Source organism: Delphinapterus leucas, chromosome 18 (genome assembly GCF_059928025.1).
Source record: "Delphinapterus leucas isolate spDelLeu-1000000601 "Yukka" chromosome 18, BTC_Dleu_Yukka2, whole genome shotgun sequence".
Classification (NCBI taxonomy): Eukaryota; Metazoa; Chordata; class Mammalia; order Artiodactyla; family Monodontidae; genus Delphinapterus; species Delphinapterus leucas.
In genome coordinates this window covers 75199909-75225183 of record NC_143146.1, presented here as the reverse complement: position 1 = coordinate 75225183, position 25275 = coordinate 75199909, and the positions used below count along the sequence as shown (strand labels likewise).

Sequence of the window (25275 nt, the reverse complement as noted above, 5' to 3'; positions counted from 1 at the left end):
AGCCAGGAAACTGACATGGATGCAGTCAGGGTACAGAACATATCCGTCGCCACAAGGTTTCTCATGTCGTCTTTTTATAGCCGCATCTACTGTCCGTCCTCTGCTCAGCTCTGAGCAACTGTTAATCTGTTCTCTTATTTCTAGAATTCTGTCATTAATCTGTTCTCTATTTCTATAATGTTGTTGTTTCAAGAATGTCACGTAAATGAATCATACAGTATGTAACCTTCTGGTAGTGACCTCTGTTCACACAGCAGAGTTTTCTAGAGATTGATTTGCCTTGTTACGTGTATCAGTACTTTCTTCCTCTTAGTTGTCGAGCAGTATGTCGTGTACCAAGCTTTGTTAAACCATTCACCTGTTGAAGGATATCTGGGTTTCCAGTTTGGGGCTATTAGGAATAAAGCTCTTATAGGCATGTGTGTACCGGTTTTTGCATGAACGTTAAGTCTTTTCTCTGGGATACATGTTCAGGAGTGCAATTGCTGGGTTTATGGTAGTTGCATATTTCGGTATTTTTTTTTTCCCGTTAAAAAAAAATAACAACCGTTTATTTAGGTCACAATTCTGTGGATTGGCAACTTGGGCTGCACGTTAGCCCAGGCTTATCTTTTATTTTTTGGAGATACAATTCAAATACATAGACTTCACCTTTTAAAGTGTAAATTCAGTGGTTTTAGTATATTCAGAAGGATGTGGTATGTTTGGTGTTTTTAAGGAACTAGTGGTCAGACCACTTTTACATCTCCACCAAGTAATGTCTGAGTGATCCAGTTTTCCAGATCCTTGCAGGCAGCTGGTATCGTCACTATTTTTTTTTTTATGTTAACCACTGTGATAGTTGTGTAATAATAGCTCACTGTGGTTTTAATTTGTATCAACTGATATGATCATGTGATTTTTGTTCCTTGCTTATCTTATCTGTACTATCAACTGTTGAGAGGAATACTGACTGATTCACCTATAATTGTGAATTTCTTTCTTTCAGTTTTATCAGTTTTGGCTTCACACATTTTGCAGCTCTGTTGCTTGGTGCATAGACATTTAGGATTGCTGTGTGTTCTGGGTAGACTGACCTTTTTGTTATTACATAATGTCTTTCACTGTCTGGTAATTTTTCCTTGCTCTGAAGTCTACTTTATCTGATGTTAATATAGTTACTCCTGCTTTCCTTTGGTTAATGTTCATGTGATGTATCTTTTTCCATCCTTTTATTTTCTGTCTTCCTACAGCAATATATTTGAAGTGAGTTTCTTGTAGACAGCATATCACATTGCTGGGTCATGTTTTGTGATCCACTCTGTCACACTGTGTCTTTTAATTGGTATATTTAAAGCATTTATATTTAATGTATTACTAATATGTTGGGGCTTAGTTAACCATTTTATCTTTTGTTTTCTGTTCTGTTTTTCATTTCTCTGTTTTCTTTTTTCTTCCTTTTCACGTGTTATGTGCACATTTTTTAGGATTCTGTTTTTACTTATCTGTTGTGTTTTTTAGTGTGTCTCATAACACAGCTTTTTTACTGGTTGTTCTAGGCACTATATTATATATACGTAACGAATCACAGTGTACTGGTGCTGTCATATTACCAATTTGAATGAAATACAGAAACCTTACCTCCTGTTATAGCTCTTAACCCACCCACATTTATAATTTTCTTAAATATTTTCTCTACACATATTTAGACCCACATCAGACAGTATGTAATTTTTGCTTTAACTAGTCAGACTTAATTTGGAGAATTCAAGAGGAAAGGGAAAGCCCATTGTATTTACCCATAGTTTCACTTACCATGTTCTTTCTTCTTTCCTGATGTTCCAAAAACTCCTTCTTTTATTATTCCCTTTTTGTTTTTAGAACTTCCTTTAGAAATTCTTACAGGGTGTTGTTTGGTTTTTTTTTTAAGGATTATTTATTTATTTATTTTTGGCTGTGTTGGGTCTTCGTTTTGTGTGAGGGTTTTCTCTGGTTGCGGCAAGCGGGGGCCACTCTTCATCGCGGTGCGTGGGCCTTTCACTATCGTGGCCTCTCTTGTTGCGAGGCACAGGCTCCAGACGCTCAGGCTCAGTAGTTGTGGCTCACGGGCCTAGTTGCTCCGCGGCATGTGGGATCTTCCCAGACCAGGGCTCGAACCCGTGTCCCCTGCATCGACAGGCAGATTCTCAACCACTGCGCCACCTTCCCTATAGGGAAGCCCTATGGGGTGGTTTTGATGGTGACAGACTCTCTCTGTTCTTTCCATCTGAGAGTGTCTTGCTGTCTTCTTCATTCCTGAGAGGTATTTTTCACTGAGTTGACGGTTTTCCTTCAGCCCTTGACAAATATTATGCCACTTCTGGCCTCGGTGATTTCTGATGAGAAATCCATTGTCGTTCAAACTGGTTTTCCACTATAGGTAAAGGGTCATTTCTCTTTGGCTGCTTTTAAGACCTTTTCTTTGTCTTTAGTTTTCGGACGTTTAATTACAATGTCTTGGCCTGGATTTATCCTAGGTAGGATTCATGTGGCTTCTTGAATCTGTAGGATTAGCTCTCCCACCAAATTTGGGAAGTTTTCACCCTTTAGTACTTGGAGTGCTTTTCCAGCCCCATCCTCTTTCTCCTCTCCTCTGGGACTCTGAAGACGTGAATGTTATATTGCCTGTTATATTCCCACAGGTCCGAGACTCTGCTCATTTTTCCTTCAGGCTGTTTTGTTTCTGTTACGCAGATTGGATCATTGTGACTGTTCCGTCTTCCAGTTTACTGATTATTTCCTTTGTCCCCTCTACCCTGCCATCAAGATAGCCCATCCACTGAGCTTTCAATTTCCGTTATTGTATTTTTGAGTTCCAAAGTTTACAACTGGTTCTTCTTATACCTTCTGTCTCTTTGCTGAGCCTTTCCTCTTTTTTTCCATTTGCTTTCAGCATGTTCGTAATTGCTCACCGAAGCGTTTTTGCCGTGGCTGTTTTTAAAGTCTTGGCCAGATTATTCCACCACATCTGTTATCTTGACGTTGGTGTCTATCGATTTTTCCTTACATTCAGTTTTAGGTCTTCTTGGTTCTTCGTATAACAGCGTTCACATAGAACCTGGACATTTGGGTGTTATGTTATGTGACCCTGGATTTTACGGCAGGCCCTCTCCTGCTAGGTAGAGGTCATCCAGATCCCCTACTCGGTCTGTGCTGACGCCTGCAGAGAGGGGGTGAGAATTCCTGCTCTTCACGTGGTCTCCACTGACACTGCAGAGGGTGGGGAGGGGTCAGAGGTATGGGTGTGGCCTTGTCACTACTGAGGAAGGCTGAAAGTCCTGATTCTCCCTCAGGCCTCGTCTGATACCGCCCCAGTGAGGAGAGGAAGGACAGAAGTCCATTCTCCCCATGCAGCTCCTGTCATCTCTGCTGACACCACAGGGTACCAGAGGCCTCATTATCGGCTGGCAGGGACGAAAGTCCCAGGTTCCTATTTGGCCTCCTCTGTTACCACCTCAGTAGGGGCTCTGGAGCACCATGTAGCAACCTTGTGAGGGTGGACATCTGGGCTCCCCACTTGGTCTTTGCTGGCTGGACTGGAGTGGAGCCACAGTTTTTTTCTGGGGTGTTTGGCTGGAGTAAAGTGATCATGGTCTGAAAGTTTTTTGTCTTACGAGGCCGCCACTTTCCTGCTCCTTTGGCTGAAGAGAAGAGGGCTTTCTTGGCTGCACCCCCGGGCGTTTCTGGGTTGCCAGGCTTTTCTGCTCCAAGTCTGGAATCTACGAGCCAAAAGAAAACTCGGGTTTCTCATGCTCCAAGGTTCATAGCTGGTCTTCCTTCCTATCTCCACCTTTCCAGTTCTCCATCTTCACCTTTATATTTGTTTTACATGTAGAGTCCAGGGTTGTCAGTTGTACTTAACAGGAGGAAGAGAGAAAATACATCTACTCCATCTTGGAAGCAGAAGTCTCTCCGGACAGGAATTTTTTTTTAAGTTCTTTTTTTTTTTTAACCTTTTAAAGGTATATAGATTATAGTAATGCAGTTCTAATTTTCAGGAGAAGCCATTTTGCCAGTTTTACCTAAGTTGCTGTTTCAGGTGAAAGGACAGTGTAGTTGGTGGCTACTACCTTCTATTTTTTTTGGACTTTCCTCCTAACCTCACTGCTCACTGGTTTACTTACATTACCACATCACTAGCAGGCACAGCGGAAAAGGATTACGTGTATCTATCTTTGCTTTTGGATCTTTTCAGTGTCCCCTGCCTCTGTTTTTGTTAAAGTCTTCCTGGGCAGTTCCGTCAATCAGCGCAGTTACCTCATACACACAACCTCTGTTCTGAGCCAGGGATGGTTGTCAACAGACAGATCCCACCTATTTCTGAGGCTGCAGATCTGCTGCTTCCCGTCAGAGTCACTGCCTAGTTTGGTACTACCACTCCTTGGTCTTCTTTTTGGCAGGAGATCACCCAGTCCACACTGTACGAGAATGAGATTTCTTCCAACGCCCAGAATGGTCCCCTTACCCCACTTTCCAAAGCCTTGTCTAGAAGAGAAGAAAATCACTGCGCTAAGACAGGGCTTTCTTCTCTCCAGTTCCCAGTTTTGATAGTCAGAGGAGACTTGAGGCCAGGAAGGACTACAGGAATCTACCTTTTTACTTTGGGAGTGGGATTTGTATTAAATTAGTTAACCTTGAATGCTGTCCTGTCCTCAGCCAGACTGTCCTCCAACTGCTCTATGCAATCTGAATTCTTTTCCCGTGCTCCGCAACGAGAAGCCACCGCAATGAGAAGCCCGCGCACCGCAACGAAGAGTAGCCCCCGCTCCCCGCAACTAGAGAAAGCCCGCACGCAGCAACGAAGACTCAACACAGCCAAAAATAAAATTAAATAAATAATTAAAGAAAAGAAAGTGGGTTAGAATTTCAGCAGTCTGATAGCCTGGTAGGTGTCTGGCCCTACCTGAAGGAACGGGGACTTTGATTTGCTTTTATCTTGAGGAACCTGTCAGATTTATGTTTTGAAGACCATCCAGCCATCATTTAACAGTAAGTTTCTAAAAATACCTATTTGTTTTTGGCTGCTTTGTGGTGTCAGCTGTGATTCCTACCAGCTGTAACTACTGACAAGACCAAAAAACAGATTTGTAATTACTCGCTCTATTCTCCACGTTCTGCTCTGTGCCAGTTACGCATGTGTGATTTTAGCAGGAACAGCCTCCTGACAGAAATGCGGACGTAAAAGTTTATTATTCTCGCGAGTAACGCTTGCCAGCTCTCTGCTCCTTCCTGACGCTGCTTGTTCTTTGAGACAGGAGTGCACCAACCACCTCCCTGGAGAGGCGCTGGCTTCTCAGCAGAGCCTGCCTTAAGGGGCTGTGTGAGATGGGCTTTCACCACTATCACTGGTGTTTACCTGCACCTTCCATATGGGGGGACAGATCTCAGGCAGCATCCATGCCTAAGCTGGGATGGAAAAAGGTCAAAGCAAGCACTGAACTCCACCCCCACCATCGGAGAAATAAACCACGAAGATGACATCGTTACCAACCATTCAGGTGATGGGAGGGAATTTACCTCCAATTCAGGACCCACTCCTTCTCCTGTTTTTTATTTTTTTTAAATTTTATTGAAGTATAGCTGATTTACAGTGTTGTGTTAAATTCAGTTACACATATATATACATTCTTTTTCAGTCTTTTCCATCATGGTTTATTACTGAATGTAGTTCCCTGTGCTCGAGTAGGACCTTGTTGTTTATCCATCCTATGTATAAGATTTACCGTTTTAAACAGTACAGTTCAGGGGCGTTTAGTACCTTCATGATGATGTGCGATCGTCACCCCTGTCTAGTTCCAGAACATTTTCGTCTCCCTGAAAGGAAACCTCGGATGCTCTGAGCATCCCCGGGATGCCCTGCACTCCCCGGGAACCAATGCTCGTTCTCTGTGATTTGCCTGTTCCAGACATTTCATATGAATGGAACCGTGCAAGACGCAGCCTACGGCGTTGGCTTCTTTCACTCACCGTGAGGTTCTCAAGGTTTCTCCGTGTTGTGCATGTGTCATACTCTGTTCCTTTTTGTGGCTGAATAATTTTCCATCGTATGGACAGACCACACTTTGTTTATCCATTCAGCAATTGATGTCTGGATTGTTTTCATCTTTTGGCTATTGTGAATAATGCTGCTCTCGATATTGGTGTACAAGTGTCTGAGTCCATTTTCAGTTCTTTTGGCTAAAGGTGACCTAGGAGTGGAATTGCTAGGTGAGACGGTAATTCCACGTTGAAGTTAGTGAAGAACAATGGCTGCACCACTTTACAGACCCACCAGTAATGTGCTAGGGTTCCAGTTTCTCCACATCCTCTCCAATACCTGTTATTATCTGTTCTTGTTTCACTTATAGCCATCCTAGTAGATGTTAAGTGCTATTTCTTTGTGGTTTTGACCCGCATTTCCCTAATGACTAATGATGTTGAATATCTTTTCATGTGCTTGTTGGCCGTTGTGTTTCTTCTTCGGATAATGTATCCAAATCCTTTGCCTGTTTTTGATTTGGTTTGTCCATCTTTTGTGCTGTTGAGTTGTTGGGATTATTGATATATTCTGGACTCTAGACCGTTACCAGCTATATGATTTGTAAATACTTTCATTTTATGGTTGTCTTTTCCCTTTTTAAAAAATTTTTATTGGAGTGTAGTTGATTTACAGTGGTGTGTTAGTTACAGGTGTACAGCAAAGTGAATCAGTTGTACATATATACATATCCATTCGTTTTCAGATTCTTTTCCCATATAGGTTAGTACAGAATATTGAGTAGAGTTCCCTGTGTCATACCAATAAGTCCTTGTTAGTTACCTGTTTTATATATAGTAGTGTGTATATGTCAATCCCCAGCTCCTATCACCTCCCCCCATGTTTCCCCTTTGGTAACCACAAGTTTGATTTCGAGATCTGTGAGTCTGTTTCTGTTTTGTAAATAAGTTCATTTGTATCATTTTTATTAGATTCCACATATAAGTGATAGCATATATTTGTCTTTCTCTGACTTACTTCACTTAGCATGGTAATCTCCAGGTCCATGCCTGTTGCTGCAAATGGCATTATTTCGTTCCTCTTTTATGGCTGAGTATATTCCACTGTGTATATGTACCAATCATAATCCCTTCCTCTGTCGATGGACACTTAGGTTGCTTCCATGTCTTGGCTACTGTATACATTCCTGCAATGAACACTGGTGTGTATGTATCTTTTCGAATTATGGTTTTCTTCAGATATATGCCCAGGAGTGGGATTGCTAGATCAAGTGGTAGTTCTATATTTAGTTTTTTTAAGGAACCTCCATACTGCCCTCCATGATGGTTGTACAAATTTACATTCCTACTGGCAGTATAGGAGGGTTCCCTTTTCTCCACACCCTCTCCAGCAGGTATTGTTTCTAGATTTTTTAATGAGGGCCATTCTGACCAGTGTGAGGTGAAATCTCATTGTGGTTTTGATTTATATTTCCCTAATAATTAGCGATGTTGAGCATCTTTTCATGGGCTTTTTGGACATCTGTCTTCTTTGGAGAAATGCCTGTTTAGGTGTTCTGCCCATTTTTCTTTTAACATCTTTATTGGAGTATAATTGCTTTACTGCCCATTTTTTGATTAGGCTGTTTGTTCACTTTCTTGATAATGTCTTGATTCACAAAGGTTTTTGATGAAGTCCGATTTATCTATTTTTTCCTTTTGTTGCCTATGCTTTGAGTGTCATATCTAAGAAACATCGCCAAGTTCAAGGTCGTAAACATTTAGCTCTTATATTTTGGGTCTTTGATCCATTTTGAGCTACTTTTTGTATGTGATTGCAGGTAAGGGGTCAACCTCATTCTTTTGAGTGTGGAAATCCAGTTACTCCAGACCCATATGCTGAACAGACTTTCCTCTCCTTATGAATGGTCTGGGTACCCTAGCCAAAAGTCAGCTGACGACCATAGACGTATGACTCTTAACTACATTACAGTGATTTATATGTGTATCCTGATGCCAGTACCACACTATTTTCATTACTGTAGTTTTATATTAACTCTTGAAATAAGTTAGTTAATAAGTCCTATAACTGTGGTGTTCCTTTTCCAGGATTGTTTTGGCTATCTGGGGCCCCTTGTAATTCCCTACGAATCATAGGATAAATATTTGTTTCTGCAAAAAAAAAAAAGACTGTTGGAATCTTGCCTAAGTGCTTTAGTTAGCACTTCTAGTAAATTCCTTGAGTAGAAGTGGTAAAAGCAGGCATCCTTGTCTTGATCATAGAGAGAGTTCTCAGTCTTTCACCATTGAGTATGTTGTCAGTTGTGGGTTTTTCATAAATGCTGTTATGTGGTAGAACTTCCCTTCCCGTCTTAGTTTGCTGAGTATTTTTATTATGAAAGGGTGTTGGATTTTGTCAGATGATCTTTCTGCGTTAATTTAGATGATCATTGATATTCTTCCTTCATTCTATTAATGTGGTGTATTATATTAATTGCTTTTTGTATGTTGAATCACCCTTGCATTACTGGGATAAATCCCATTTGGTAAGGTTGTGTAATCCTTTCATTATACTGCTGAATTCGGTTTGTAGTATTTTGTCACGAGTTCTCTTGTTTATAAACCCAAATCTCATTTCCCTGTGCTAATCTGTACTCCGTTTTTCTTTTCTTCTCATTAACCAGAATTAACCAAAGTAAACAGCTGACTGTGTTTCTTCACTTTTTCCTATGTCTTTGTGAGTAGATGGCTTTCAAACCATCTATAGATAATAGAATGCTATAAATGGTAAACGTTATACCCCTTTCTAGCTTCAACTTTTCCAACACTCGCAGGACACAGTACAAGTGGAGGCTGTGTCTGAGTGTGTGCAAGTTGTAATAGCCATGTACCTTGATTAACTCACGTGGGTGAAGACCACAGTGCCTTGTGATGCCCAGATTCTCTGGAGACGGTGATTAACACAGGGAAGAGGTAGCTGCCCTGTGTACCCCACCCCCACCCCAGCTCTGTCCTGCGCCGGCAGGGGACCTGCACTCGCGTGTGGACAGCCCAGTCCACACGTCCCGTGCTACAACCACCCTCTGGCCACCCCCCAGGCCTCAGAGCGTGGACCCTGGCTGTGTGGTCTACTTCTAGGGATATGGAGCTAGCAAGGGGGTCAGGTTGGCCTTGGATGCCAGCTTGGGCGTTAACTTCTAAGGTCTCACGTACTTGGGCTGGGGGCAGGTGTGGGCTCTTGGTGGACATGTCTCCTTGGCCCCATGTCCCCCTCCCCACATGGGAGGAAGGGCTGCAGGACACAGCAGGGTCAAAGGGTGGTGCTGTCTTTGGCTAAAGCTGAGCAGGTTGGTGGATGTTCTCTGCGCTAGTTTCTGTGTTTGTTTGAATATTTCATTATAAAAAAGAGAGAGAAAAGCATACGCCGTCCCACACAGAAATTAGAGACGTCTGCCCACAGTGCCCTGTGCCCTTTGTCTTTGGCGAGGCTGAGGCTGTTTCCTCAGCCGCCCAGCTAGAGACCAGGATGCGTGATTTCAGAGAGCCCTTCCCGTCCGTGGCTCTGTGAGGTTCTCACGAGCCCCAGCACTAGGAGGACCTTCTGGACCTGAAACGTCAGAGGGTCCAGGAGAGGCAGGGTGGAGCGCCCAGTCTGTCCCTCAGTTCCTGGGGAGATATGCCTTCATCTCACCAGGGTCCCAGCGGGGAGGGCCTCAGGGAGCCCCTCTCAGCTGGGCTCAGAGCTGCCTGGCAGTGCCTGCTGCGCAGGAACCGTGGCCGGTGCGGGTCACACAGGGAGGTCACACAGCTGAGAGCAGCCAGCACGGGCACTGCGGACGTCAGGCGGCCACAGGAGGACCGTGCATCTGCTCATCCCTGTGGCCCAGGGCGGTTAAGGTGGCCCCTGGAAGGGAAGATGAGCGAGAAGGGAGCAGCAGGGTGAGGGGACAGAAGAAGTGTGTATTCTCATCAGCCATCTTCCCAAGGTGGGTAGGCTGGGGCTTGCCCTGAGCTGGTGACCAATTAAACCTTGGTGTTTCAGCCAAGACGATCAGAAGCTGCTCTCTTGCAGAAACCCAAGAGCACAGTGAACTTCAGCTCATAGGACTGTTGAGAGTAGCCGGGCCCTGCTCTCCCTGCAAAGGCCCTCGGGGGAGCGTGAAGTGGACCCTGGGCTCAGGCCTGGATGGGCTGGGGGGAGGGGCTTTGGACCACAAGCAACTGCAGCTCTTCCAACTTCGCGCCCTCAAGTTCCCAGACAGCAGACTGGGGATGTACGCGTTGCCGTGGCAAAGTGCTGCACAGCAGGTGGTTGAAACAACAGAGGTGTATTTTCCCACAGTTCTGGAGGTCAGAAGTCCCAGAGCAAAGGTGTTCCAGGGCTGGTTCCTTCCGAGGCCTCGCTCCTCTGCTTGCAGGTGAAGGCCATCTTCTCCCCGTGTTCTCACATGGCCGTCCCTCAGTGTGTGTGTCTTAATCCCCTCTCCTAAGAACCCCAGTTAGCTTGGATTAGGGCCACCCCGATGACCTCATGTGACCTTTAAAGGCCTCATCTTGTAATCCAGCCCCATCCTGAGACCCTGGATGGTTAGGGCTCCTGCAGGTGCAGTCTGGAGGGGTACAGTTCAGCCGTCACAGAGGGTGCCGGCCAACGCTGTACATCGCAGTCTGTTGGGGGCAAGCCCGGTGACACCCCAGCAGCAGGAAATCGGGGCCATTCTCGAGCATTTCCCAACCCCCCACCTTTGGTTGGTCGTAAAGCCCAGCTGTCCTCTAGGGAGAACCTCCGTGTTGCCCCAGAGCAGCGGCAGCCTTAGAGAAGGGACCATTTCAGGAGAGGCAGGAAGCACGCCTAATCCTTGTGTTTTCAAAGAAAACTGACCTTGGTTTTCATTGTGGTTCAAAATAAGCACCAGAGGCAACTGTCTCTGGCTGGGTCCTGGGGCACCCAGGCGAGGCTCCAGGCCGGGGGGGGGGGGCGGGGGGGCAGGTGGAATGGAAGCTTTCCGCTCACCGGAGCAACAGCTCACTCCTTGCCCCGGAGGCAGGGGCCCTGGTCCCCTTCCGTCAGGAGGCAGGCGGGGCTCCGAGGGTCGTGTAGGGACGGGGTGCACGCAGAGCGGGTTTTCAGAGGAGGGAGCCGCTCTCGAGGCGTCCAGGCAGCATCTAATGTAAATAGAGGGGCAGTTGGCGAAACGGGACGTTCTCCTTGACGTGGGGCAGCCTTTCCCAGGTCTGTTTCACGTTACGACCTGAAGCCATTCTTTCTCTGAGCACCTTGGAGAGGTGTCCTCGTGGCCGGAGACTGACCATGTGTGATGTGCCCCCAGGACCAACGAGCGAGACCGGCTGCTCAAGAGGCTGGGCAGGAAGACGCCGCCCACCCACTTCCGGGGCAGTTCCCTCCAGCAGTCAGTGCCACGTGAGTAGCCCGCCGGCACGTGGTGTGGACCACTGCCAGGCTCTACACCCGGAAGTGGAAATGGGGTATCTGGCCCCAGGCAGGTACACCCGGTGGGTAGGCGATTCCCCGGGATCCAGTCAAATGTCTGAATGACACGACCCGTAAACTTCAGATCTGATGTGGTTCAGCTCCTGTGGCAGCCTCCCCATCAGATTCTTTCTAAGACTGAAGTGATGCTCCTTTTACATGGTTACCCCCAAAGTAGCCCTACGCTACTGGCAATATTAATCACAACAATGGCAATCACTGGGGAAAATCTCTGTGGTCTTCCCAGGAAGGCTGTGCCCCGCACCGCCCCTGCAGCTGGAGGCCAGGCCCCGTTTCTGCCAAGCAGGGTCTGTGGGGATGCGTCAGAGCCCAGAGGAGCGGGGTGGGGGGCGGGGAAACGCCCGATGGAGCTCGAGGAAGGCATGGGCTCACCTGCAATCCAGCCCCTGGGCTGCCGGGCAGGCGAGGGTGCTGCAGCCGAGTGCAGGGGCCCCTGCATAGGCAGCCTCCCTTCCCCAGCTGAGGCCCTGGTTCCTGCCTCTGAATCCTGCCTCGTCCCCGCCCGCACTGCCATCTCTTCAACTGACGCCCCACTTCTGCTCTCCTTTCTCTCCCTGAGTTGAGACGGAAACAAGGGGTAGAAAGTGAAGCATCACTGCATCCTTAGGACAGGTACTTGAGGATCTCTGCCCAGCTCAGCTGAGCTCCATCCCCCCACGGTGAACACATCTTTGCAGACTTTCTCAACAGAGGGAAGGAAAGGAACAGGTGGGGACGTCATGGCCGTCGGTGACCGCCCCCGCCTGGACATCCCCGTGGGAGAAGGGGCTGCAGTAGCTCCCAGCAGGGCCCACATTCTCTGAGGCTTCTCTGCCCCAAGACACCTGGCCAAGAGTCTCAGGTGGGCACATTAAGTGGCCCCGCAGAGCCCGGGCCCCAGACCCCAGCCATGGCCTCTGATCCTCGAGAGAGATTGAGTCCCGAGGAGGCTGCGTGGCAGGGTCCCAGCCACGAGGTCCGGGTCTCCACCTCAGAGCCAGGCTGCCTGCGGTCCCGTCCCAGCTGTGCCACTTTTGTGACCTTAGGTAAGTTAACCCCTCTGTTCCTACACCTGTAGTACAGATGACGTGAGAACCTCCCTGGGGTTATTGGGAGGATTCACTGAGATTGTACACATAAAGTGCCTGGAACAGAGCCTGACTGCGTGGAGTCCAAATGTTAGGTATTACTTGTTTTTTCTGCCACAAATTGAATAACTTTAGGCTACTTACATATTTCTCTAAACGTCTGTCTTCTCCTCTGAGGAGAAAAACAGAATGATCTGCATCTTACACAGCCTGTGAGGCTTCCCGGTGACGGGCACAGAGAACGCGAGGACTGGTTCCCTAAACGCAGGGCTCGCGCCATGCAGCGTCCGCCCAGAGAAAGAGCAGACACCGAGAGCAAAGGCGGCACGAGAGCTTTCGTGGGAGTGCCATAAAGGGTCTTAAAACTACTACAAAACGTTTTATGAACTCCCAGTATTTTGAAGGACCAAACCAAAATTCTGATCAACAAATACAAAAAACAGGCAAGCTGCTAAAATCACACCACATTTTAAAGGCACTCAGCAACTAGGAGTAGGACCCTAATGGATCCCAGGGTGTTTCAGTCACGGACCCCCAGAGAAGGCCATCAAGCATCGGGAGGGGCTCCAGGCTTCTGCTTGTCTCCGGCCTCAGTCTTCCCAGGAAACCGGAAGGAAAAGCCCTAGTCTTGGAGCACTTGTTCTGATGGACCACCCGCACACAGTACTAGCAACCGAGCTCATTGTTTCCTACACGGTCTAATTTCCTTACCATCCACACAGTGTTCCCAATTTCCCAATTGCTATTAGGAGTCTTTTCCCAGACAGAAAATAGCTACTTTCATCAAGATGTTATGAGAGCTCAGATTCAAAAAAACGCTATTTCAGGGAAGTTTTATTCCAAAATAATGAAAAAAAAAATGACATGATTTTATGGACTTCACCAAGTGTTCTACCAGAGGAAGACAAAACAAATAAGAAATGCAACCTGCCCTTCCACCTACCCGAATTCTATCCCCGGATCCTGGCCATGGCTGAGCATTTAGGAAGGTCTGGTCCATTGAATGCTTTCTCCAGGCCCCCATCATTCCTTCCTGGCTGTCAGGACTTCCTGAAGATGAATGACTGTGGGAAATGCTGAGAGCCAGGGGCTCCCTCTGAGTTTGGATGCAAATAATGGCAGTTAAACGTCCATCAGGCAAGAGCTAGTGAATGGATGGGGTTTCTTTGTCAGGCTGGGCAGGCAGAGGCTGGCTGGGTGATTATGGTCCCTGCTGTCCTGCTCTAACCCCTGTCAGGCTTTGTTTCTAAAGAGGAAAATATTTACCTGAATCACAGAGACGCCCGTGCTCCCAGGACCACCCTATCAGGCCACTCTCTTTTTTTTTTTTTCCCCGGACGCGCAGGCTCAGTGGCCATGGCTCACGGGCCCAGCCGCTCCGCAGCATGTGGGATCTTCCCGGACCAGGGCACGAACCCGTGTCCCCTGCATCCGCAGGCGGACTCTCAACCACTGCGCCACCAGGGAAGTCCTCCTTTCTTTCTTGAATTCAAAGTCCACTTAAGCTCAGTAGAGACTAAGAACATCCTGGTGCCCATTTTGGAAACATGATGGTGGATGCACCCAGGGGAGCTGGTGGAGAAGCCCTCTGGTAGTGACCTCTGGGCACTCTGCTGACCCTGGGAGAAGAGATTTGCTATCGAACCAGAAGCTTCCCTCTGCTGTCCCTTAGGACAGATGCCTAGGAACCCTTCCCACTCCAGAGGGGCTGAGTTAGTTATCCCACTGGACGGCCCTTGTGCCCATGACACAAACAGGAGCTGTGGAGAGCACTGCAGCTGGCTTCCCGCAGGTACAGGCGGATCTGACTGGAAAACAACGAATAAATAAAGACAGGGCTGCTGCCCCTTCCACTTGAACAGGGGTAGACAATTCCAGATGCTTTTCCCAAAAGGACAGTCCCAAACAATGTTCATGTTTACGTCTCAGCAAGTCCCCTTCATTCCTTCCCCTGCCCCCCACCCCCAAAAAAAACCACATTAAAAGGCAGGTAGCAACTGCTCTGTTTGGGATGACTGTCACGACAGGCTCCTTCGTCCCTGGCCTGGAGTAGAGGCCGCCTCTCTGGGCGCCAAGTGTAGAATTAGCCCCAGCCACAGGAGAGGGCTCTGTGGCCTGAGCATCACCAGCCAAGGAACCATGCTGGCGCCCATGTGGTGGATAGGAGCTGAGAGGACCTGGGCCTGGCCCAGTCCAGCCCATTCGTTTTACAGAGAAGTAAACCAAGAAGACAGAGAGCTTAAAGGGCCCCGGTTCTGTGGCCAAGTCACAGCCAAGCGAGGATTGGAACGAGCGCTTCTCACGGGCGCCCTCGGCCCTGGGCTCAGCTCTACCGTGAAAGCAGGGCAGGGGGATGGCCAGCTAGGGACAGAGAGCCCCGCGGTCACCTACCTCCCTGGGGAGGGAAGAGCTACACGGTGTCCCCATCTCTCGGGGTCAGGGCCCCTTCTGCAGGAAAACGTCCCCCTGGGTGGCAGGCCCACCACCCAGCAGCATGGGGGATCCGAGGACAGCTCTGGGGCCAGCTCGGGAAACAACCGATATGCCTAGAAACATCCCCTTCAGGAGACTGGAAGGTGGATGCTGTCCAGAGCCCAGGGAGAGGCAGCTGGTCTGGTACATCGTGGCAGCCAAGACACAGCACAAAGAGCACGCTGGGGCCTGGACACCAGGGCTGCAGTGCCCACAGCCACACAGGTTTCAGGAGGTTTCCTCGTCCACCGTCACCTCCGACCCACAGCTCAGAGGTGAGAGGAGGCATTTCCTCTTCAGGTCCCAGGAAGCCCCCGAGGCTGGGAGACCCAGCACAGCCTCCTTGTAGGAAGCAGTGGGCCATGAGGAAGCCCAGGAGTGCCAGGGCCACCCAGGGCAGGATGAGCCGCCTGCCTGCACCAGCTGCAGGGGCTCACGCTGCCCTCGGGCTGCTGTCCCGGGGGGGGGGGGGGGCCTTTGGGTTGGTGGGTTTGGTCTGTGTTAGAAATGCAGGTGAGCAGCTCGACCGACGCCCCATGGGGGCGCCTGTGGCCTCACTCTGCTTTCGCTCCCACCTGCCCCTGCTGCCCAGCCGTGTCCTCAGTGGCTCCCAGGCCGCCGCTGCAGCCCAGCCCACACCTCCTGCCCCCCAGGGTGGGCATCCTGAGCCCCGGGGCCCTCTCAGGCTGAAAGGCATGCTCTCGGGAAGAGCTGGCCCGCCAGCCCTGGGGAGGATGGAGACTTGGTTTCCAGTGTGATCAGAGCAGGAAGTCACTTCCTCTCCTCCATCCCACGAGGACTTTTTTAGACATTGCTACTGTATGTCTTTATAGTCCAGAAACTTTCCTTTTTAAGCCAAGTGTCTGAGTAAAGTAAGAATCCAGGACTAAGGGTCACAAGATGGCAGAGTAGGAGGACATGAGCTCACCTCTTCTTATAGAAACACCAAAATCACAACTAACTGCTGGACAATATCAACAGAAAAACGCTGCAACCTACCAAAAAAGACACCCTACATCCAAAAGCAAAGAAGCCGCCACAACGAGACAGTAGGAGGGGAGCAATCTTGATAAAATCAAATACCATACCCACCGGACAGGCAACCCACAAACTGGAAAATAATTATACCACAAGTTCTCCCACAGGAGTGAAAGTGCTGAACCTGAGAAAATATTTGAAGAGCAAATGGCTGAAAACTTCCCTAACATGGGAAAGGAAACAGTCACCCAAGTCCAGGAAGCAGAGAGAGTCCTAGGGACAATAAAACCAAGGAGGAACATGCCAAGACACAAACTGACAAAAAAGAAAGACAAAGAAGAAAAAAAAAAAGCAGTAAGGGAAAAGCAACAAGTAATGTACAAGGGAACTCTCCTCCCCTAAGGTTATAAGCTGATTTCTCAACAGAAACTCTGCAGGCCAGAAGGGAGTGGCATGATATATTTAAAGTGATCAAAGGCAAGAAACTACAACCAAGATTACTCTACCCAGCAAGGCTCCATTCAGATTTGATAAGAGAAATCAAAAGCTCTACAGACACGTAAAAGCTAAGAGAATGCAGCACCACCAGGCCAGCTTTGCAACAAACGCTAAAGGAACCTCTCTAGGAAGCAAAGAAAAGGCCACAACTAGAAACAAGAAAATTATGAACGGAACAGCTCACCAGTAAAGGCAAACATACAGTAGAGGTAAGAAACTGTCTGCACACAAATATGATATCAAAACCAGCAGTCATGAGAAGAGGAGAGCACAAATGCAGGATATTGGAAATGCGTTTGAAATTAAAAGACCAGCAATTTAAAACAATCTTGTTTATACACAGACTGCTATATCAAAACCTCATGGTAACTGCAAACCAAAAACCTACAATAGATACACAACAAAGGAAAAGGAATCCAAACACAACACTAAAGTTAGTCATCAAATCACAAGACAACAGAAGAGGAAGGGAAGAAAAAAGACCTACAAAAAAGCAAATCCAAGACAATTAACAAAATGGCAGTAAGAACATACATATCAATAATTACCTTAAAGGTAAATGGATTAAACGCTCCAACCAAAAGACACAGGCTGGGTGAATGGATACAAAAACAAGACCCATACATATGCTGTCTACAGGAAGCCCACTTCAGATCTAGGGACACGTACAGACTGAAAGCAAGGGGATGGAAAAAGACGTTCCATGCAAGTGGAAATCAAAAGAAAGCTGGAGGAGCAATACTCGTATCAGACAAAATAGACTTTAAAGACTGTTACAAGAGACAAAGAAGGACACTACATATTGCTCAAAGGATCTATCCAAGAAGAAGACATAACAATTGTAAATATATATGCACCCAACATAGGGTCACCTCAACATACAAGGCAAATACTAACTGCCATAAAAGGAGAAATCAACAGTAACACAGTAATAGCGGGGGACTTTAGCACCCCACGTTCATCAATGAACAGATCAGACAGAAAGTCAAAAAGGAAACACAGGCCTTAAATGACACATTAGACCAGACGGACTTAATTGATATTTAAAGAGCATTCCATCCAGAAGCAGCAGAATACACATTCTTCTCAAGTGCACGTGGAACGTTCTCCAGGACTGATCACATGCTGGGCCACAAAGCAAGCCTCGGTAAATTTAAGAAAACTGAAATCATATCAAGCATCTTTTCCGACCACACCACTATGAGATTAGAAATAAACTACAAGGAAAAAAAACTATAAAAAAAACACAAACACGTGGAGGCTAAATAATATACTACTAAACAACCAATGGATCACTGAAGAAACAAAAGAGGAAATCAAAAAATACCTAGAGACAAATGAAAATGAAAGCACAATGATCCAAAACCTATGGGACATGGCAAAGGCAGTCCTGAGTGGGAAGTTTATTGCAATTACAATCTTACCTCAGGAAACAAGAAAAATCTCAAATAAACAACCTAACCTTATACCTAAAGCAACTAGAGAAAGAACAAACAAAAACCCAAAGTTAGCAGAAGGAAAAAAATTATAAAGATCAGAACAGAAATAAATGAAATGGAGACAAGGGGCTTCCCTGGTGGCGCAGTGATTGAGAGTTTGCCTGCCGATGCAGGGGACACGGGTTCGTGCCCGCATGCCGTGGTGCGGCTGGGCCCGTGAGCCATGGCTGCTGAGCCTGTGCGTCCGGAGCCTGTGCTCTGCAACGGGAGAGGCCACAGCAGTGAGAGGCCCGCATACCGAAAAAAAAAAAAATGGAGACAAAAAAAACAATAGAAAAGATCAATGAAACTAAAAGCTGGTTCTTTGAAAAGATAAAATTGATAAACCTTTAGACCCATCAAGAAGAAGAGGGAGAGGGCTCAAATCAATAAAAATCAGAAAGGAAAAAGAAGTTACAACAGGCACCACAGAAATACAAAGGATCATAAGACTACGACAAGCACCTGTATGCCAATAAAATGGACAACCTGGAAGAAATGGGCAAATTCTTGGAAAGGTACAATCTCCCGAGACTGAACCAGGAAGAAATAGAAAATATGAACAGACCAATCACAAGTACTGAAATTGAAACTATAATTTAAAAAACTCCCAGCAAACAAAAGTTGAGGACCAAATGGCTTCACAGGTGAGTCCTATCAAACATTTAGAAAAGAGTCAATACCTATTCTTCTGAAACTATTCCAAAATTGCAGAGGAATGAAAACTCCCAAACTCATTCTATGAGGCCACCATCACCCTGATACCAAAACCTGATAAAGATACCACAAAACAAGAAAATTACAGGCCAATATCACTGATGAACATACACAAAAATCCTCAACAAACTACTAGCAATCCGAATCCAACAATGCATTAAAAGGATCATACACCATGATCAAGTGGGATTTATCCCAGGGATGCAAGGATTTTTCATTACCCACAAATCAATCAGTGTGATACATCACATCAATAAATTGAAGAATAAAAACCATACAATCATCTCATAGATGCAGAAAAATCTTCTGACAAAATTCAGCACCCATTTATGATAAAAACTCTCCAGAAAGTGGGCAAAGAGGGAACCTACCTCAACATAATAAAGGCCATATATGACAAACCCACAGCTAACATCATACTCAATGGTGAAAAGGTGAAAGCATTTCCTCTAAGATCAGGAACAAGACATGGATGTCCAGTCTCACCACTTTTATTCAACATAGTTTTGGAAGTCCTAGCCATGGCAATCAGAGAAGAAAAGGAAATGAAGGTAATCCAAATTGGAAAAGAAGTAAAACCGTCACTGTTTGCAGATGACATGATACCATTGGGTTGGCCAAAAACTTCGTTCGGGTGTTTTCAATAACATTCTATGGAAAGACCCAAACGAATTTTTTGGCAAACCCAATACATATAGAAAATCCTAAAGATGCAACCAGAAAATTACTAGAGTTCATCAATGAATTTAGTAAAGTTGCAAGAGAAATTAAAGAAACAATCCCATTTACCATCACATCAAAAAGAATAAAATGCCAAAAGTAAACCTACCTAAGGAGGCAAAAGACCTGTACTCCAAAAACTGTAAGAAGAAAGAAATCGAAGATGACACAAACAGATGGAAAGATATACCATGTTCTTGGATTGGGAGAATCAATATTGTCAAAACGACTATACTACCCAAGGCAATCTACAGATTCAGTGCAACCTCCATCAAATTACCAGTGGCATTTTGCACAGAACTAGAACAAAAGAGTCTTAAAATTTCTATGGAGACACAAAAGACCCCAAATAGCCAAAGCAATCTTGAGAAAGAAAAACAGAGCTGGAGGGATCAGGCTCCCTGACTTCAGACTGTACTACAAAGCTACAATCATCAAAAGAGTGTGGTACTAGCACAGAGATAGAAATATAGATCAATGGAACAGGATAGAAAGCCCAGAAATAAACCCACGCATCTATGGTCAATTAATCTATGACAAAGGAGGCAAGACTACACAATAGAGAAGACAGTCTCTTCGATAAATGGTACAAAAAAAAAATTAGAACATTTTTTTTAACACCATACACAAAAATAAACTCAAAATGGATTAAAGAGCTAAATATAAGACCAGATACCATAAACTTCTTAGAGGAAAACATAGGCAGAACACTCTTCGATATAAATCACATCAGGTTTTTTGGGGGTTTTTTTTGCAGTACACAGGCCTCTCACTGTTGTGGCCTCTCCTGTTGCAGAGCACAGGCTCTGGACGCACAGGCTCAGCGGCCACGGCTCACGGGCCCAGCCGCTCCGCGGCATGTGGGATCTTCCCAGACCGGGGCACGAACCCGCGTCCCCTGCATCGGCAGGCGGACTCTCAACCACTGCGCCACCAGGGAAGCCCCATCAGTGTCTTTTTTGATACATCTCCTAGAGTAATGGAAATAAAAACGAAAATAAACCAACAGGACCTAATTAAACTCAAAAGCTTTTGACAGCAAAGGAAACCGCAAACAAAACGAAAAGACAACCATCAGAATGGGAGAAAATACTTGCAAATGATGCAACCGACAAGGGATTAATCTCCAAAATTTACAAACAGCTCATATGGCTCAATATCAAAAAAACAAACAACCCAATCAGAAAATGGGTAGAAGACCTAAATAGGCATTTCTTGAAAGAAGACATACACATTGCCAAGAGGCACATGAGAAAATGCTCAACGTCGTTAATTAGAGAAATGCAAATCAAAACTACAATGAGATATCACCTCACACCAGTCAGAATGGCCATCATGAAAAAAGTCTGCAAACGAGAAATGCTGGAGAGGCTATGGAGAAAAGGGAACCCTCGTACACTGTCGGTGGGAATGTAAGTTGGTGCAGCCACAATGGAGAACAGTGTGGAGGTTCCTTAAGAAGCTAAAAACAGAGCTACCCTATGATCTGGCAATCCCACTCCTGGGCATAATATCTGGAGAAAAACATGGTTCGAAAGGATACATGCACCCCAATGTTCATTGCAGCAATGTTTACAATAGCCAGGTCATGGAAGTAACCTAAATGTCCACTGACAGATGAACGGATAAAGAAAATGTGGTACATATACACAATGGAATACTACAAGGCCATTAAAAAGAATGAAATAATGCCATTTGCAGCAACATGGATGGACCTGGAGATTATCATACTAAGTGAAGTAAGTCAGCCAAAGAAAGACAGATATCACGTGATATCACTTATATGCAGGATCTCAAAAACTGGTACAAATGACCTTATTTACAAAACAGAAACAGACTCACAGACTTAGAGAGTGAACTTATGGAACCGGGGGTGAGGGGGTGTAGGGATAGATTAGGAGTTAGGGACTGACACGTACACACTGCTATATTTAAAATAGATAACCAACAAGCACATAGCACAGGGAACTCTGCTCAATACTCTGTAATAACCTACATGGGAAAAGAATTTGAAAAAGAATAGGTACATGTATAACTGAATCACTTTGCTGTACACCTGAAACTAACACAACATTGTAAATCAGCTCTACTCCAATATATCAATAAAATTAAAAATTTTAGAAAAAGGAATCCAGGACGATACATGGGCAAGATTTCTCTTTTCTTCTCCTTTAAAGGATATGACGAACTAACAGCTCCAGTAACAGTCATAAATATGCACAGACAAAAGGCATGCTGTTGCCTGTGACGTCTTTTGCTCAGAAGGTCTAATCCAGTTGCGGGACGTTTCCGTACCCCTGACCCAGAAGGGTCGGCCAACAGAGAGGGACTCCTGCAAATGTCCCTCCTGTGGGAAGGGCCAGTTAGGAGGGACAACCCTGCCTTAGGGCTGTCAGGACGGAGCTGCAGGAGCGCGCTGGCCCTTGGGCAAGTCATGACATCACCTGGCGCCTCAGTTTCCCCACCTGTGGCACGGGAAGAACTCTCACCCATCTCACAGGGCTGTCGGGAGGAAGAACTGAGCTATGTGTGCGTAGTACATACAGCAGTGCCTGAGACACGGAGCATTCGATAACTGTCTGCTATTGTCACCAGCATCATTACTGGAACTGATTGTAAAACCCAGTCCTTCTGTAGCCACTGGGCCAATCATTAAATTCCTCTTGACTTTATCTAGTGATCTTTTTCTTTATTTACCCAAAAGTAAACCCGCTGCAATGTATTATGGTCCAAATCCACGCGATGTCAGTGAGGCAAGCTCCCAGCACTGTGTGCACTTTGCCAGCCTTTACCGTTAGCATGTGCCTATTTACCTACCTGGCATGTTTACAGCTTCATAAATTACCGACTGGCCTGCAGCTTCGGGCGGACTGGGACATTTCCGGCGCAGAATGACTTCGCCTTTCCCCTTGACTGGTGGTGGGAAAGTGCAGCCGTGGGCCGGTGACCCACTGACTACGCTTCACAGGCAGAAATGGGAGGCCAGCCCTGAGCCCTGCCCATCCCATCAGCACAGAACCACCCGGCCTCTGCGCACTCTTGGCCACTCGCCCCTTCAAGGGGGTCACGGGTCTCTGGACCCCCATCCAAGGCTGCGGAGGCCAGTGTGCAGAAGCTCGGCTGCAGCCCCCCGAGCAGCCTCTCCTGGTCCCCCTAACCAGCCCCGCTGTGCTCTTCTTCCAGATGGGTACGCCTTCTCGCAAGAGGAGCACGGGGCCGTGACTCAGGAAGAAATAGTCCGCGCCTACGACACCACCAAACAGAAATCCAGGAAGAAGTAAGACGTGGTCTCCCGGTGGAGCCTCAGAAAGAGACGGTCTGCTGCACCCAGTGTTAACACGTGCTTGTCAGAAGAGACGGGTGTCAGTGGCCAAAACACCGGAAACACATCCCGTGGCCTTAGCCCACCCATTTGTTAGTTCTCGATGCCCTCAGAAACCTGGACACAGGCCGCAGGGGAAGCCACCTTCCCCCTTCCCACTCGTCCATCCTTAGTGCTTGGCCTGACTTTTGTTTACGCTGTTCCGAAGCATTCAACTGTGCCCTGTGAGGTGTGAAATTAAAAACATTATGCTTCACCAGTATTTCAACATAAGTCCCGGCGGTTCTGGGAGAAGACAGAGTGGGTTTCACGGTGCATGAGAAACCCACCTGGTGGGGCTGCAGTAGGCACGCCGACTTCCTGTGTTGTCAACGCACAGATTCGGTCCGTGGTCAGCGTGTAAACCTCACTGGAGGCAAGCTGCCAGCTTGCTTTGATTCCCCCCTTTGTTTGTATGAAGTTGGCATAAACGTCCTGATGGCAGTGAATCACAACATAGATATCTGGGTGGTAAACCTGAGAACGATTATTGGAACCTCAGTCACATTCCCAGCAGGGCGGGCCCGTCGGGGTCCCCATGGTCCCTGCACCCTTGCTGCCCGGGCGCCCCACACTCAGACCTGCTGCATGGCTGTTCCCACGCTTGGTGCATGGTGGCAGCGGGCACCCGCCCAGACCCCCGCCCTCCCTCCTTCTCCCCAGATTCAGATATGGATGCCAGAAACCCCTTCCTCTATAACTAAAGAAACATAGCGATTCGCGTAGATTCTAAGTGTCTGTTCTATCTGCCTCTTTCTGACGACAGGGGAGCCTGCAGGTCAGGGCAATGGTGGAGCCGCTGGGGCCCTGCCCGCCTTGGTCAGGCTCTCAGAACTCATTTCCCGGCCTCCAGACCCCTGGACCTGGGCACCTGCTTAAATTAGAACCCACGATTGTTCTCTTGGGAGCTCAGAGCACATTTTGCCTTTTGAGTGAATTTATAGCGCATCATCCCAACGAAGGCGCACACCTGTCGCTCCGGAATCGGAGCCGATGAGTGAGTAACCCAGTGGGGAGAGGGAGGCCCCCGAGGCTGCTGAGGAAGACGACCGTTGGAGGGAAGCAAGGGCACGGAGACACTTTTCCTGCAAATCTCAGTAGAAATTTCTGAAATCAAGCCCTGAAGCCCAGACAGTTGTCATGATCAGCCTCAGGTGTCCATGGACACGGGTTTTAAGTGAACAGAACTCCAAACATTTCAAGGAAACGGCCTTCCTTACACTGACAGGTTTTCCTTCCTTATCCAGCCAGTGCTAGACGCAGGCGGCTCTCTGCACGTGAGGGGCCCTGAATCTCAGCCGAGGAAGGGGAGTGCCGAGTGCCCCTCTGGGGAGGGCTGAGCCAAGTTAGGAAATGAAACAACAGGGCATTCTGCTTCCTCCCCGTCATTTCGGAGCACCCGCATCTCACCGGGCATGGAGATAATTTAGAGTACGATTTGCGTGGACCACAAAGACGAATCCCCCGCTCGTGAGGTGACGGGGACCCAGAGAGGGCTCCAGGGCAAGCAGAACAATGCAGCGAACAGGCAGGTCCAGTTGCCACTCCTTCCTCCCCAAGGTCTAAGACAACTTAAACACTGGAGCACCTAGCAAGGTGAGTGGTTGAAGGACCGTCATGCAGGAATCACAACAGAATACGTGCCTGTAATTAACACAGCGGAGCAAGGTGGACGCAGGGATAAAGTCCTGAGTGCAGAGGAGACACGAACATTCTCACGGAGTCCTGTTAGGCACCCTGACGATTTAGTTTCATTTGGGAACTAAGCCTAGTTGGAAAAGGGAATTCAGACTCAATTCTCTGTCAGACACTTGGCTCGTTCTTGAACTTAAAGCCTTCCGGATCAGATTTGTGTATTACAGTGTGCGCTTATCTGGGGCTTTTTGGTTTTTATTTTTTACATTAAAATACAGTTCAGATTTTTGAGTTTTTTAAGTGTATTTTCCAGTTCCCTTGAGAAGCAGACTGAACAGTCTTTGCAGTCATGAAATATGCACACAGAAGAAAGCATTAGAGGGATGCCTTTCTATTTATTCTCTCCTGTGATTAAGCTACCTTGTAGCCAAATGACTAAATTGGGTTTCTAGGAGGAACAGCTGTCACTACGTGTGATGTATGATGTTCAGCCGGGCCGACTCGGGGGCTGTGTCACTTGTTCTATCTTTAAACTGAGGTCAGAGTGTCACACACAAGCGCTCCCCCGGGGAGTAGGGTGGGCCAGACTTAAGCTGCACACTGTCAGCTCAGTGGAGATGCCACCTGGGACTTGTCACTCTGCAACACACAAAGTGACACACGGGCTGGCAGGTCGGCACCGCGGAGCCAGACTCTGGACTGGGCTGAAGTGGCAGGTTCCACTCAGGGCCAGTGGTCTAGCCTGTCTCTATGCAGAATATTCCAGGCTTCTTGACCAGTGTTACATTCTCTCTTCTTGCCCTGTGCTTTGGAGAAAGGAGATGCCGTTTCTTTAACACTTGGAGTGATACCCTAACACGCGAG

General features: G+C 47.1%; 1 protein-coding gene across 1 annotated transcript in view; it reads left to right on the top strand.

Moving 5' to 3' along the window:
- ATP8A2 (ATPase phospholipid transporting 8A2) overlaps window positions 1–24695 on the top strand; it is a 444846-nt gene extending 420151 nt beyond the window's left edge. Inside the window, exons 35-36 of the mRNA XM_022574515.2 lie at window positions 11304–11395; window positions 22599–24695. Coding sequence (XP_022430223.2) covers window positions 11304–11395; window positions 22599–22696 — 190 coding nt within the window. The 3' untranslated portion in view covers window positions 22697–24695. The remainder of the gene's footprint in view (window positions 1–11303; window positions 11396–22598) is intronic.
- The last annotated feature ends 580 nt before the right edge of the window (window positions 24696–25275 follow it).